Source organism: Phoenix dactylifera, chromosome 9 (genome assembly GCF_009389715.1).
Source record: "Phoenix dactylifera cultivar Barhee BC4 chromosome 9, palm_55x_up_171113_PBpolish2nd_filt_p, whole genome shotgun sequence".
Lineage (NCBI taxonomy): Eukaryota > Viridiplantae > Streptophyta > Magnoliopsida > Arecales > Arecaceae > Phoenix > Phoenix dactylifera.
In genome coordinates this window covers 11,192,083-11,209,257 of record NC_052400.1, presented here as the reverse complement: position 1 = coordinate 11,209,257, position 17,175 = coordinate 11,192,083, and the positions used below count along the sequence as shown (strand labels likewise).

Genomic DNA, 17,175 nt, shown 5'->3' with positions numbered 1-17,175 from the left:
CCTGGACTTTCGCTCTGATGTTGGATCCGATCTGAAACAGCAAAACAGAGAAGTCCTCTTGCCAAAGAATGTCCAGCGAGGATTCTCTGATGGCGAAGTCAAACGAACTCTCAAGAAGATGCTGTGAGATAGGCCATATGGTAGTACAAGAACGTAAAAAGGCTTGAGAGCACTTATCTAGAAGCCCCTGAGAAAAGGATTTTATAGACAAGGATCAGTGCCTGTCGTCGAAGAGTTCGAGTATGCGAATTGGTCGTGTTTTGGTAACTGATTATACGCCCCAAAGATCATGCATGGGCGTTCCACCCGTGCATCAAGCTCCGCACACCTCTTTTGTTCATCGTGCGATTATGGACAATCATTCATGATTGTGTCAAGGTGCCTCCAGTTGGAGGAAGAGTTCCAAGACTCTTTGCACAACTCTAGAGTCAACCACATGGCAGGTTTTGACTAGTTGGTCGGAGGCTTCGTGGCAAACTCTAATCAGCCAGCCTGCCTTGTCGACTATGGTTAGTTTCAAGACGTATTATCTTCAATTTTTAATCTATTTCAAATTTTTGTCTTGGACATTTCCGGATTCAGGTTGTGTTCCACAGCCACTTCCATTTTGATGCAAAAAAAAAACAAAAAAACAAAAGAGAGGATAATATGAAGATGGTGATGATGACAACATAATCCAATTAAGGATCAAACTCAACCATGCCTAATTCCTAAACCTGACCGGAGAGCCGACCAGTTTCAGCATTACAGCCTCTGGGCCCTTCAAAAGGGATTTCCAAGGGACCTCTCACCAGATCAAGGAAACAAGCTAGTTGACTTTGACACGGGGAAAAGCAACATAGGAAAAGCTAGAGCTTTCACGGGCCAAGGTCAGTCCCCCTCTCCTCTCTCGCACCCTTTTGTCCCCCACAATCTCCCTCGCTCCTGCCGTCGTTCTTATTTTATCTCCCTCTTGCTTTGATGCTCCCATGTCACTCTTCAGAAAGGTTTGATTGATTGAGATAGGTTCTTGCTTCCATTCCATGACTCATGAATGGTGGCTTGAAAGAGGAAAAGAAACCCAGAACCGGAAACTGAAAAGATTGAAGATTCTTAGGTATGTGTCTGTGACGGACCAACTTACCTAATATTCGGGTCCCGCACCAGCATTTGAACCTGAGGGTAAAAAAATGTTCATATTATTAGGCAGGCCAAACTAGGTATACTGGCCGAGTAAGAAACTTAGAATTTTAAAAAGCTTCCACATGCTATCTAACCATGACATCACTAGGTGGCAATTCCCAATTTTCTTACTTCATAGGGAAATATAAAACTGATCTTGTTTGTTTATATATATATATATATTCCAAGTCAGGGTTGAGTTGCTATGAATTTAGGTTTGCTTTGAGTGATTATCTTGATTGATATATTTATGTTACCTCAGTATTTTCCTTGGGGGAGTCGTTAGATGTTAGATACCAGGAACTTGGATTCGATCCCACCCTCATTTTGATTTCAATTAGATTTCCTCAAATCCTAATTGTCAAAATATGGAAGTCTCTTTTATTTTTGAGAAATATTAAGTAGAATATTATCCCTTCTTTTGAATTATGAAAGTAGATGTTCTCTATATTGAGAAAAAGAAAAAGGCAAAGAGACTCATTCATACTAAATCCAAATATTTGGACATGCATCATCTAAGATTTGAACCCTTAAACTTATGGTTGCTAGATAAAAAGGTGTGACCGTTATATACTGAGACAAGATGTAAGGGAGGAATAACAAGAAATTTGGCATACGTAAAATCTTTAATTACTCCTGAAATTAAAGAGAGGGGGTTTAATTGACCAAGGAGAGGCTTCTCTCTCTGCATGAATGCGTGCGCACGTACACGCATAGGCACCCATGCATATCTGCAAGTACATTTGCATCATTTTTTTCACTTGCTTAGATACGATTACCTCCATGCTGGACTTTTATTTGAATCTTTCCTTTTAATAAACGGTTTTACAGAGAGTGATGCATTTGTGTTTGGGTTTATTAGCTAGTAGAAGTTTCTGAATGCTCATCAGAAAGTAAGAATCTGTGCCCTGGAGGTGCTACCAACTAGACTCGCCTAAGAAAAGCAATTTAACCAATCTCTATTTTCTTGCAGAGCCAGAGCATAGTTTTTGTCAGACAAATAGCTTATCAGCAAGAACAAGTTTTGCTCTAAAAACGATTTGTTGTAGGCCTGTGCTCATTTGAGAAGAACTTGATGTAAGAACTTGTGTTCCTATAACCAGTATTCGTTTTTCCAATGGATTAAGGAGGTAGCATTTTTCCAATAGTTGTTCATAAACTACTACTAAGGTTTATATAAAGAACTTGTAAGTCGCGAGTGTAGCATGGCACAAAGTGTTGTCTCCTTTTTTTTTGCCACGAAAAGATTATGTTACTACAGACGTCATCAACATATGACACCTCCTTGCAGAGAGGAAATTCGCCTCCTGAAGGTAGTTGCCATGTGTTTTCATGAAAAAGGAAAAAAAATTACACATCAACAAATTACCCGGGACAATACAAGGGCCCCACAGATTCATATGCACAAAAGTGATTTTACGTGGATTAAAGGATGGGCTTACAGAAGATGGTAAGTGGACAAATAGATGGAGCGATGAATAATTTCCTCTTCTCAACTTCATCATGAAGTCATCTGGGGCCAGATAATTCGACCGGATGAAGGTTGTCGGTAGAGTCTATGATCCATTCAGAGTTGCGACTAAGTGGAGAAATCTCTACTTCTTGGCGTACGACTTCAACCTGCTGCCACTCCTCCCATCTCTCAGCAAGGCCATCGCCTTCGAGCATTCTCACCACCTCTGACATCTTCGGCCGCTCCATTGGGGAGCCCTGAGTACATAACAGAGCAACTTGGATGAGTGACTCCACTTCAGCCCCCACATAGTCATTCTGGAGATCCGGGTCCACCAACATCTCCAACTTTTTCTCTTTCAGAAGTCCTTTTACCTGAGAGAAGCACAAATATCAGGAACGGAAAATCTTTCCACTAAGTTGTTTGTTTTGATGCCTCACTATGGTAATACGAGAAATTTTTATAAGATATCATCAAAGTGACAGGCAGGTCTACCTTATTCTTTTCCCTTAAACTTCATAATTCATGCATAAAATTTCAATTAAAGTTTATCTCGAAACCTTGAATAGTAGTATTTTTTGTTTTTAAACAAAAACACCTTTAGATCCTGAACCTTGTCTTTTGAAAGACTTGCCAGAAAAAACATGATGGCCATTGACCTGAATTTTAATGCAAATTTAACACATAAAAATATCAAACAAAACAGAGAATTATGCTTACCCAGTCCAGCAACATGACATCATCATCATTTGCAAGCCTCGCAAGATCGAAAGCCCTCTGCCCTGTAATCAGTTCCAAAAGCATGATTCCATATCCAAAAACATCTGTCTTCTCTGAGGACTTTCCTGTAGATAGGTACTCAGGAGCAATGTGTCCGATTGTTCCACGAACTGCAGTTGTTACATGGGTATCCTTGTAGTCCATAAGCTTGGCCAAGCCAAAGTCTCCAACAACTGCCTCAAACTCTTCATCCAATAAAATATTTGCAGCTTTGACATCACGATGAATAATTTTTGGATCACAATGATCATGCAAATACGACAGCCCCCTTGCAGATCCCAAAGCAATCCTTCGCCGAGTTGGCCAATCAAGTGGCAGTTCAGATGGTAGCCGCTCTACAAACAAGTAGAAGACTCTTTACGACATTAATAATCATAACAATAAAGAATGATCTTAGCATAGAGATTTTTTAAGTAATCACGAGAATACTGTCTACGATAATTTTCAAAAAAAGAGTGAAATAGCTGCACTCACTTAGTATTCTTGAAAATGATGATGCCTATACTGATTAGGAAAATGCATTGAATTGTATCACATAATTATAAAGGAATGTTGCATACCTCTTAAGCGTGATGCAACACTTCCATTAGCCATATAGGGGTATACCAGCAAACGTTCGGTGGGTGTCATGCAAAACCCACGAAGCCGAAGCAAGTTTCGATGCACAGCCATGCTAATCATCTCAACTTCTGTCTGAAATTGAAGCTCACCACCTGGCGTGCGCTCTTCTTTTAGCCTCTTTACCGCCACCAATGAACCATCTGCAAGACGTCCTTTGTAGACCTTTCCAAACCCACCTCTGCCCAAAATGTTCTTGTTGCTAAAATTATCGGTAGCAACTTGTAGTTCTCGCAGAGAAAACCTTTTGAGCTGGCCCAAGTGAACTTCTGGATCCTCTTCAGCTGTACAAAAAACCATGGAACATTGCATATCACATCCTTATATACCAGCTGCATAATTTAACCATTAAATACTAACCAGGCACATCAAAGAAATATTCTTGCGGCTTACGACGGCGCCACCATGCAAATCCAATAGCAGGTGCAGCAAATAGCAGAGCAGCACCAGCAGCAACTCCCCCAGCAATTGCTCCAGTGCTAGAGGCACTACTTCCTATCGTAACAACATAAAATGGGAATAAGATTCACTCAACAACAGCTATTTCCCTGTATGACCAATCCAATATCATGATAAGCATTCCATAATTATGCAACTCAGAAGGCAGCTCCTAGCTTACCAAAAAAATAAAAACAGTTCCTAAATTGTATCTTACCAAAGATTACCAGCTAGAAAAATGTGTAGGCCAATATCAGTTAAATCTCTATACTCAACCAAGCCTTAATCCCAATAGTAAGGGTCAGCTACATGAATCCTTTTCCCCCATTCCACTCAGTTTAGGATCATATTTTTTGAAAGATGTTGAGATATTAAGTTCTTCCTTACTACTTGATCCCATATGATTTTCATATGATTTTCGATCTACCTCTATCCTTTTTCATTCTTTCTATATATATCAAATATTGGTGCATCCTTTGGCCTATGATGTATATGTCCAAACTATCTAACTCGTCCTTCTCTCAATTGGTGCTACCTCCATCTTTTGACTTATGACTTTATTTCTTATTCTATCTTTTCCTATATTACCACACATCCATCTTAACATTCTCATTTGGCCCATACTTATATTGTGCACATATTGTTTTCTAAATGTTTAACATTTCATTCCATAAAGTATAGTTGGTCGTATGCCTATCCTATAAATTTTTTCTTCAACTTGGCTGGTTTCCTACATCACATAATATCCCAATTACATATCTTCATTTGATCCAACCTTCCTTAATCCTATGGATAATTCAATTATCCATTTCTTATGAATAGTCAATCCTAAATACCTAAAATGATCATTCTTAGAAACTTTATAATCCCTAATTTCCACTCTACCTTCATCTCTATTTTTAATTTTACTCAAAACGTCATTCCATGTATTATGTCCTAGTCTCATTTAACCTAGAAGCCTTGGATTGTAATGCACTTCTCCATAATTCTAATAATTTAGAAATTTTATTTTCCATAGAAATTTAACCGATTCATGTTCGTAAACATCCTATGAATATGAACCAGTTCAATCTCTATGGAAAATAAAACTTCTAACTTGTTATTACTGCAGTGCAAATCCAAATATATCCATATCCAACCTTTCAAATGAGTAAGCATGGGTACCGGATCCGGAGTATAGTGCTTCTACATCCCAATCCTTGCTAATAGTGTGCAATACATGAGAATTTTTCTTTTGGAAACTTCAAAAGCGAATACTTATAAAGAGAAAAGTACAAAGACCATTTTAAGCTGAAAGGAGAAAATTAATCTTACAAATAGAAGTGTATGATTACCACCGTGCAATTTTATCGTTAAAAGCAAAACTTTAAATGAATCTTGCCAGACCATAGTGAAAAAGTTAGAGGCATCACCAGTACTTATTAAGTTCCAGCTAGCATAAATTGTAAGAGATAATCACCTCGAGATAAGGGTGGTGATGGAGAAATAAAAGGAGGTGGCGGAGGTAATGGAGGAGCACCAGGACAAGCCTTTGTTGTACCCGGACCACATAATAGAGGATTGTTAGCAAAACTGCAGATTTAAGTGTATAAAGTCAGCACCAATAGCACCAAACAAAGCATGACGATACCCGACTATCTGTAAAGATTATCAGCCAAAAACCTGATAGGGGTGAATAGAGAAAAGGATCCAGTTGATGGAACTCCTCCTGATAAGTTGTTGTTTGACAAATCCCTGCACGTTCATAAACATTATATAGTCATGCTATGCAGTGAAAGTAGTCAGGAGACATTAAATAAGATAGGATAAACTATTGCATATGGAAAGAGCACGGCAACTTACAGAACTTGGAGTGCAGTAATATTGGTTAAAGATTGAGGAATTGGGCCTGATAAGCTATTGTTGTTAAGCCGGCTATCCTTCGACATAAATTTGAAGACATCAGAAAAACTTAAACCATAAATAAATATATATTCTAAAGAATAAATAAATAAATCAATTAATCGAAAGGAAATTCCATGTCTTCTCACTCCATTTTTTTTGTTATTCTATAATAATAAGCAGCAAGTCTTATGTCATATATAAGGGTTCAGTTTTACGGATCAAAGTCCAGTCAAAATTCAAGGAGATCACACAACACAACGACCTCTAGACCTAGCAAAAATTCTCTATCAATTGTTGCTAACTCCTGTTTAATGTAGTTTTGGGCAAGAGAGGAGCTGCAGTGAAACCAACATGGCCCATTGGCAGATTAAGAAACCTAACATATTTTTCAAGCTTTATTATATTTCTTCATTACCATATCAATAACACCCACTTAATGTACAGGCTTACATACATCAGTAGCTATCATAGAGGAATTCTCGACACATGGACACACAAACATGCACATGCAGACGCACACGCACATGCACACAACAATGCATTATATAGAATCAAGATTTGCAGTGATAAGGTCAGCATGCAATGAAAGAAACTGCTCTAAATATTGCTCCCATTTTACAGTATTATTCCTAAAGGGCAGGTCTTGGTGCAATGGTAGAGTTGCTCTAGGTGCATTTTGAACAATATGTTAGTTCCATGATCAAGTTAGTTTAACATTGGAGGGTATGAAAATTGTTAGATTCCCAGCTTCCTTGCAGCCAAAGGGAAAGGGTAGTATATTTTCAAAGCATATAGATGTCATCTTCCCTGTATGAGTTTGAGACCTGACTACTGTGTATCATTTGTTAAGTTTAAAAGTGCCACGGATACATAGTCAATGAAAATTAACTTTTGAGATTACTTTGCCTAGTTCAATCAAGCAAGATTACTGTCAAAAAAAGAAAATGGCCAATGTTTTCAAAACCAAAGTGCAATCAAGCACACTAAAACACTCGTGAACCTTAATTACCAAAATGCAGCAATTTTTGAAGAACAACAAATAACAACTACATAATCTGCTATATAATAATTGGAGTGCAAAAAAGAAACCTCAGAATTACAAATATCCAGTAAAATACTACCTAGCAACTTTGTAACAACATTAGCGACAATTTTGTTCCACCAAGACACTTCTATGCCAATTTATATAGAACTCATTGGCTTCAAAGAAGAATCACATAAAACGTAACGCTCCAATGAATAGCCGACAGTGCAATAAAGATTATTGTCAATTGGCTTTACAGACCATATCTCCTGATTATCAGATCTAAAAAGAAAATCTACATACAGCACGAGCAGGAAATAAGTCATGCAATGGTAACAATGCTTAAATATCAAAATATAAGCCAAATGAAATTGTCATTAGCAAAATTTATATACTATTGTTATCAGATCGGTATGCCATAAGATAAACACATAAGCCAGCATTAAGCACAAAAAGAAGTAGAATTAAATCCATATATATAAAGTAGAGGAGTGTTCATACAGGAAACGCAGTTTTATTAGCTTTCCCAGTGAGTCGGGTATTCCACCAGTGAAGTTGTTCAAGTACAGATCCAAGCTCACCAAATTTGTCAGATTTCCGAGGTCACTAGGAATTGTCCCACTTATATTGTTACTGTAAAGTTCCCTGTTGTGAAAAGTTAAATCAAGTTGAAATCAGAATCAGAAGTATTAGAAAGTTTCACTATAATTATCGATGATTATGAGCAGATATAGACACATCTTAATTAGAAAGCATGAACCAGCTTTAAGGTACATGTTCACAGATGGATTTCTTCTACACGAAGCAATAAATACAAAGGAAATAGTTACACCAATAATTAGGGATGTTACTATGCTAGATTTCAAGTTTCAGTTTGATAAAAATTTCACATCAAAAGATACTAATTGGTGATGGATTTCAAGCTGATATATCTTGCTAAGACAATTAAGAAGAGGCACAAGGCATCATTAGTGGATCTCAAAAGAACATACACAATACTGGAGAGGTATTCCTCCCAAGGATTCAGCCACTTCATTACAACTATCTCCTGCAATTGAAATGAAGGCATTCAACTAGTTAAAGTCATTCATCCAGATAAAATTTAAATAGGTTGGTCAGCCTAGTCTATCTCAGCTTTCGATCTACATGGTTAACAATCTAGAAACTAAATTAGATGAGAAAAGACAGCCAAATCCCAAGACAATTTGAGTGGAGGTAAATCCTGTTACACCCACCCCTATTTCTTTTGATCCTAATGAACTAAATTTACATCTTTTAAAGTTAAAGCTGTTTAATTTTCTTTTTCAACATTACTTGAGACACCTGGACTTTTGATGGGGAATGGAAATAAAATCTGACTAAAAAGCTTAAAATGTGATTTAGATTTAAAGAAAGATTAGGGACCTGTTTGGATGCCTGGGCCAGCTATCCAGGGACAGTCCCCCCCCCCCCCCCCCCGAAACAGATTTTTAGGAGAGCGCGCCCCAGCCATGGTTGAGAAAAATAATGGAATTGGAGATCTTGCAGATCATATAATCCCAAAAACTAAGGATATTGCACTCCTTCCAAGGGATGATTTCCAGTATCCCAATTTTTTACGTATTCTATGGGCAACAGATTCCATAATCAGAAAATCTCACTCCCAAACTAGAACCCGCACTAACCTATCCCCACCCACCACCATAAATGGTATATTCAGCAGATAATTCACCCGGGCCCTAGGGATTGACATAATCTTTCCAAAGAAAAGATTTCAGTTTAAAGCAAATCAATATATCCAGATTCCAAAATGAGGTTAACCAGCAAAATAAGATATGCATTGTCGTTAGTAACAATGCAGACATTGAGAATATTGTTCCAGCTAAAGTTGAGGGACATTTAACCTGAAGATATAGCTCCACTTTAATTCTCTTGGTTAAGCTATTATGAGTGGATTATTGTGAGGTGCCAATCTCCAACAAGGAATAAACAGATCAAGTGAAAGATGATCTTGCCCCATGAGAATTACACAAATTCTCTAACGACCATAGTGGTCCTTTTTTGCCATGAGAATTACACAAATTCTCCTAGAAAGACCATGGTTTCTTTCCCCCCATAATTGCAAGCCAACACTACGTTACCTTTTATGTGCCCCAATAAGACAGGACAATAGCAAGTTTAATTTTATTATAACTCAAAAGACTTGCATGTGAGAAGATTCAAAAGATTTACATGTGAGAACATTCAAAAGATTTACATGTGAGAACATTCAAAAGATTTACATGTGAAGGAGTTCTCTTGGCATACTTACACTAGAGGAACAAAATTTGTTGAAATTTGGAATGAAATCTATCCAGAGGGGATCTAATATTGGATGAAATCAAGGGTCCATCAAAATGAGCCAGATTCAAATGCATTCTAAATGCAGCAGCAACCTCTCTTAGGCAGCTCAATATAGCTAGGTACATGATTAAAATAGAAAGATCTTTCTTAGTGCCAAACCTAAACCAAAATCTCCATGTCTCAAAGTCAAAAATAGTTTAGAAGTTTGACAAAAAATATAGGACCAAAAATATTCCAGTTTAGGATATTTTTATTGTAAGCATATAGTTAATTAAGTTTTCGTTAATTAAAAAAAAATCCAAAAGACAAACTAATAGTCTAGACAACAAGTTTTCGTTAATTAAGTTTTTCTTGTATAAAAACTGCCAAGAGAATGCTTCTAGACAGATATTGTGACTTTAGTACGAACGCTGGAGCCATTTTTTTTCCTTTTTGTTATGGTGGACTCCACATATTCCTCTCTTCTTCCTTCCCTTTTTTAAATCTTCAACTCCTTACTGAATTTCACCAATATGCTCTTGCATCTAACATTGTATCATCAGATGGAATCCCATCCACCAACTAAAAATAAAGTAATGGAAAACTGATTGAAATGGTTGGGAACATAAACAAAAATCTTAGGAGCAATGCTGTTAAGATTGGATTCATATCATAAACTGTTAAGGGGGTCAAATCGATAGGATTGTGGATCAGATTGCAAATTGTAAGATCCTCTTCAATTTCTTTTAAGCATGAAGAATACGGTTGAAACAACATCAAGGTAAGAAGCATAAGTAAACTATGACTTGAATGAACAAGAAGTAAGAGGTCATCATACAAGGACATCAAAAGTTCACTTCTCAACAACCAAAACATGTCCAGGAAATAAACAGTATGCTTAAATAATAGGTACAGCAAAATTCAATTGCGGTATTTGATCCAAAAAAAGTGTACATTAGACATAGGCTCCTTAGCTTAAATTCTCCTTTAAGGTAAGAGATTATAGGAGTCGAATTTTTAAGAATGGTAGAAGAGATAAATCTAGGTCTTAACTCCTAAAAAAATAAAACTATTTTTCTTTACCCTAGAAAGTCAAAAATTTAAAGGAGATTGCTGATTTCATATTTTGGAATATCAAAGAAAAACAGATCACTATAAAAGTCAAAGAAACCAATTGATCATACAACATGGATATACTAATAGTTTTAGTTTGTTAAAATATGACCTACATTTGGACTTATGATCCACAGGGTTCCAAATTCAGGGATCCAATCCAGATTAATCATACAATCTGAATCATGGGCCATAAGGTCTTGACAACAATTTAACAATGTTTAGGAGGCTTCAGTCAGGAGAGCTGTCTGACTCTTTGTTGAAGGATGTAGGAATAGGAGGAGAAAACCAAAGCTAATATGGAAGGAAATGAGAAAGAATTTGGAAATACCTGTAGCAACAATGAAGGCAGCTGTTGATAGAAAAGGTTGGCAAATGAGAATTCCCATGTTGTGAAAAGTCATCTCAAGCATGCCTGAGGCACACGGTGCAACAAGGCCTAGCCTAACACCTTGCCTCCCACCAGGCAACACCCCTTCAGTGAGACACCCTAAAGGTGCTCAACATATTTGCTTCCATGTGAGGCCCAGGTGCACCTCCAGGGAGGGCATTCATCCTACTATAACCCAAAGCCCTATGCTACAGATCAAGCAAAGATGAGGCGCTACGAGAAAAAAGAAATGGGAAAGAAAAAAAAAAACTTCCTATAGCTAGGTGAATCATGAATTCATTGTTCCCTATTCTTCTTCTCTTAGTTGTTTTTGTGTGAAATAGAGGACTTAGAATCCCAATTTTTCTTTTTCTTCGTCCTCGGCGAATACGTGGTTCACCACCTGTATCTTCTTATTGCCAGGGGAAATAAGGGAATCAAAATCCCTTCTTTCTTGCTAGTGCAAGCATGAATTCATACACCTCGCTTTGAGTGTTGCCTAGGCTTCAAAAGGCCTTGGCACCTCAATGTGCCTTAAACCTCTGATTTAGAGGATTCATTAAATGCCAACCCCTAACAGTGGGACAAGACATGATGATTAAGGTCATGTTGTACTTATTTATATACACATGTTACTCTGATTTATATTCTAGGTAATACATTAATGTGACTATGGTAGTTTAGGTGTAATAAAACCTTAGATCTTTCATAACAAGTTATAACCAGACTTCTTGAAATCATGGAATACATTTAGGCACACTAGAGATCTACAATTGTGAAATAAATTATTTTGTGCATTTGTTCACATTAGTCACAGCAAAAAAACGTCGCATAATACATTTGTTTGTGTGTAGGACTAGTGATTAGCTACAATACTATTAAGAAATGTATCTAGCTAACATATTACTGGTTCAGAAATGTCCATTAGTCATTAGACAATGAGGCAATTGCACTGGCAATGAATGAGGTTGGACATAGATATTTGAATGTTGTTACATGCAAGAACTTGATTTATAACCCTTACGATAATTGCTCGCTATAGGAAAAGGTTGGAAAGGAAAGGTTGGATTCAGACATTTCTCGGCAGATGATTGTTGTTTTTTAAATAAATCATTACAAAATTATATTTAAGAAAATTGAACTTGCTGAACCTCTTTATTCGAATGCTTATCTGCGATCAACAAATTAAAATGATCCATAATCTACTACAGTACAATACTTACAAATATTGCAAGTTTTTCAGAAGACCAAGTTGAGGGACCAATGTACCAGATAACTGTGCATTTCCAAGATCACTGAAACAATAAACATCGTTACTTACATATAACCATACCGAGCAATGATAATCAAGTTATGTAATGGTATGAACTATGCACAGATATATACACACTTACACTCTAATAACACTATTATCATTATTACAAGTAACATGGAACCACGTGCATGGATTGACCAGGGTCGGATCCCAACTCTGCAACACATTATTTGGATCATTTAGGTTGGTCTTCAAATCGTGCAATGCATCACCTGTTGGTACAGGAATGTTTCACCATGAGGAATTGACAAAAAATATAACAAACTGTAGAAAAATTACATAAAAAGGTGTTGCACAAAAGATAAATGGCAGGAAACTTAAATAGATTTTTTTCCTTGAAAAAAAAGAAATGCAAATTAATTGGAGATATTATGTTATGGCTGATAATTGAATGCAGCATGACTAAGCAAGCAAATGGGCAGCAACAGAATTGAAATGATTAACAAGCACCGCCCATGGCCTTCAGGAATGTATTACCAAACCATTACAAAGATGACACTATTCAAAATATAACTATGCGATAGATACTGCAATGTTTGCCACCGGCAGCTCCTTCAATTTACAAAACTTCTATTTGATGTTACAACCTTCTCATGTTAAAATCAAGTATCTAACAATTTTCCCTGATATCAAGTTACATTTGAGTTGCATTCATGGGCACTCATAAGTCATAAATAGGATTCCTAGTGAAACTGTTCTTCCACCAATGCTTCAGCATTTTCTCTTGCAAGATTCTCACTTTTGTGGATAGCTTAGTGTTGAATCCCTTAGATGATTTCCAACAGTCACGTCAAAACTCCTGGATATAAGGGTCACGAATATACCCTCTCGGTTCCCCCATGGGTCTCAATCCAGGACATAAGCAGAGCAATATTGTGCATGCATCTGTTACTGCATTTTCTATAACCAATCGACAAGGTATAAACTAAAGTTGCTGTGTTTTGCCATCTCTAGACTAAGGATTTTAGTATGGAGGTAGGAACCCATATAAGGCATGATCTGGTATGGTACAGTACGCAATGTGGGAAGATACATGATTAGTATGCCTCAGTACAAATGAGCAAATAAATAAAATAGAATAAAAAAGAAGGACTGAGAAGTACAAGGCCAATACATTGGGTTGTATGCCTAGATACAGTGCAATACAGGGTGATCCAAGCTTGGTTCGCTAAAATTGAAAAGTATCAGGTCCCCTGTACGGGTCCCCAGCCGGTACAAGATGGCACCACTACTAAAATATTATGACTAAATCAGGGCTGATATGCTTGAATTGTAGTCCTTGCTCTAGACCTATTATATCATCTCAAGGTTGAATGCCTGTTGTTCTATACAACCCTGCCAAGATGCTTTCTCAAAAATAATCTTTATAATGTTCCCCCACAATTTCCCTTGCATGGAAGTTGTATTTTCTGATAGTTATAATGTATATACAAGCACTAAGGTAACCTTATAATTATCTAAAGTGTATCAACGACAAAAACATCACATGATTGGAATAAATGGTTGGCACATCATTACCCTTTAGCTGTGAGAAGAACTACTTCTTTAATCAGTTGGGTTAGGATATTATAATAGATGTGAATCTTTATTACTAAAACTAGGTTGCAGTGACCTTTAGTCGAGCATAGGCTCAATATATAAGTCTAGATCATGGAAGGGATCGATGCAAGATAATATTGAAAATTATGCTATCAAATTTTGTTGCCTTCTTAAAGGTATAGCAGGATAGATACTCATCTATTTTAAGTACATGACCACTTATCGGAAAGTGAATGTCTTTTCTTTACGAAAGAATGAGACTTTCACAATATTCACAAAACAGACCCACAATAGTCAGGAAAAGGCTCCATTCTTATGGTTATGGTTCATTTGGAGTGTCTTTCTTCCTCATTGACTCTAAATTTTCTATTTGACTTCTATCTCCATTCTCTATGATCATTGTCTTACAATTTTAAATCGATTACTTTTCAGCCCTACTACAACAGGGTTTGAATCACACGTTTATTGGAGGTCCACAAAATGCTATCTACTTCAGAAGCTGTGTAACAAGATCTTCAAAGGTTAGGCATTGTCAGTCTCATACTGCAACTTCCCATCATGTTCTATTGATAACTGAAACGACACATCTAATCAATCCAATGATGCATCTTATATCATTGAATTTCATATCAAATCATTTTTCTCCTGTGCCCTGAAATCATAGCTAACTTCAGACTAATGCCATGGTACCATTGCCAAAAATTTAAAGATCGCATGTAGTTCTACTAGCAGAAATAATATTAGATCTAGAGACCTATGTAATTCTATTGGTTTTAAACATACCATTCAAGCTTACAACAATTAGTGTGTGACAATGATAGGATGTTGTCCTCAAACTATTTGTTGCCGGTTCAGAGAAAGCAAAGAGGACGACCATCGGTTGATTTCTACTAGGGTAATAAAAGGAAGAATATGCACAGCTGAATACAAAAGTTACTAGCTAGTTTAGGTAAAAGTGGAGACAGTGTGTAAAGGATCCCACCCTTGACTTCCAGAGAAGCTATCTCAACCTTGAACCTAATACCCTATAGGCTGATGCCTCTTGTTATGCTAGCAATAGTACAAACATCAAGTCATTGGAGTGAGCGTATAACTGACGAAGTTATGTGGTCCCGCTACCTGAGCTTAACTAGCTGAACAATGGCATCATCAGATAGAAAAGGAAGGTCCATCTTGTACAAAAAATAGAACGTGCTTTAACCCAAGACCTTAATGGTATGAGCTTTGTTCTACTCTAAAATACCAAAAGAAGGAAGGAGGTCACATATTGCAGGGTTGAGCCTGCATCTCATTAAAGGTAACAAATTTGAGGTCATCAGCATATCCGGAGCCAAATCAATGCTATCAAACTCCGATCAAGTGACTAATATCCACATCAAATTCCAAAACACCAACATCCAAAGAGATTTTTGAGGAGAGTAACGGTATCACTGACATCGTTGACTACTAGAATATTCATGATAATAGCAATCACTTCAACTCTTCCAAACTAAATCCACTAGGTCAAAGCATAATAAACTGTATAACCTGAAAGAAGAAATGATGTCCATGAACCATTAAAAGTAATAGATGTTGTGAACTCCCAATATCCAATATCGTGCTAAGAGTGTCCCTTCCCTGTTTTAAAAGACTTGTTTATGCACACCAGGGTCATAACCTCGAAGCACAAGCGACTCAATTGAAGCACCTAACATCTCATCATAAGCTAGCTTACAAGCAAGCAAGGAAAAGGAATACTAGGGAGAGATCATACGGCTGTTCACACCATAGTCCACGAACTTGCAGTGTACTAAAACAGCAACTTTCACCAGTCTCGGGGCTCAAATCACTTCATCTCTATCACTAAAAACTACCCAACTAAAGCAAACAAGTAAAATATAACCTCAGAAGCTACCAAAGCTCTCAGATCTTCTGCTGCCCCGGCATTTATTTCAAAGAAACCAACAAGAAGGGAAAAGAGCGGAATCGAGCCGATATAGACCTCAGTATACCTTCCATGTTAGCAAGAACCCTAGCCAGGGGGTGGAAGATCAGGACCAACCAGAGGAACCACGGAGCCATGGCTTCCCGCTCCAGAGCCACAATTCCTCCAGCCAAATCTCGCTGCTGCTACTCCAGTTCCCCCCAGATCCGTACGAATTACAGCAGGAAGAGACGCCCAACGAGCTCTAAACCCCACAAAAGAACTCAGAAAAACCTCGAATCCCCAACCATTCCTCGCCAAAAGACCACCATCCGGATCGGAATCCGAGCCCCAGTGCAGCGGAGGGCAGCGGTACGGCGATGGCAAGGCGATCAGTAGTGGAGGATTCTAGCGATCTTTGCCGCCGCCCTCGCCCCCTTTCTTCCTCTCTTTTTCCCTAATACGGATTATTTTTCCTTCTTTCCTTCTCTCTCTTTCTCTCTGACGGGAAAAATCGCTTCTTCCTTTCTTCTCTCTGGCGAGAAAAATCGCTGGATATCTTTTGGCGTTCCTTGTTCTTATTTTTTAAAGGGAGGAGGTGGTCACTGACAGGCGTGATAGTGGACCGGATATCCTAAGATATTGAATAACCTACAGCTATCCATACGACCATACCTGTTTGTAATAGCAAAAGTTTTACAAAAATAAATAATCATACTAATATGTCAATAAATTATTTTTCCGATAATATTTTAATTTTACAGTTGCAAAATTTGACCACCTACCTTATATTAACATTCTTATTCCTATTTTCAAATATTCAATATCTTTATCCATTTAAAATAAAAAAAAATATAAATTTTTTACATTCAATTAATAACTATATCTAATCTACATTCAGTCCGTTTTTAATTCTGTGCTTATTTGGCCAAAAATTTTTCTCTACGAACATTTGTGCTGCGGTCGGTACGTGCTTTTCACAAATAATTTTGGAAAACTTCTTCGATTCTTTCAAAAATTTAAAAAATTTAAAATAATGTCCTAAAAGATGTAATAATAATTTTGACACAAACCAAATCAAATGTAACAAATATTAGCATCCAACATCATATAAATTGTTGAGCCATAGAAAGGTGCCAACAAGTTGATCGAGATTTTATTAGCAATGTATATAACTATTGATGATTTTAAACAATTGGAATCAAAGTCTCATCCTTAAGAATAAATGGACAAGTCGCCAGAGGAAGCATATATGTAGTATAGTGTTCTCCTGGAG

The 17,175-nt window shown here is 37.2% G+C and overlaps 1 protein-coding gene across 2 annotated transcripts; it reads right to left on the bottom strand.

Moving 5' to 3' along the window:
• Positions 1-2,362: 2,362 nt before the first annotated feature.
• Positions 2,363-16,516, bottom strand: LOC103700712 (LRR receptor kinase BAK1-like). 2 transcript variants are annotated; one of them, XM_008782598.4, is made up of 11 exons: positions 15,988-16,516; positions 12,537-12,669; positions 12,366-12,437; positions 7,860-8,003; positions 6,293-6,364; positions 6,113-6,184; positions 5,910-6,022; positions 4,373-4,507; positions 3,955-4,296; positions 3,335-3,729; positions 2,363-2,988 (listed from the first exon to the last, which is right to left on the bottom strand). In XM_008782598.4, the coding sequence occupies exons 1-11, from the start codon at positions 16,055-16,057 to the stop codon at positions 2,671-2,673; spliced, it is 1,866 nt and encodes a 621-aa protein (XP_008780820.1). In that variant the 5' UTR covers positions 16,058-16,516; the 3' UTR covers positions 2,363-2,670. The 2 variants fall into 2 exon arrangements, with proteins under 2 accessions (XP_008780820.1, XP_026657899.2); XM_026802098.2 differs by lacking the exons at positions 12,366-12,437; positions 12,537-12,669; positions 15,988-16,516 and adding an exon at positions 8,351-8,482.
• Between the last annotated feature and the right edge of the window lie 659 nt (positions 16,517-17,175).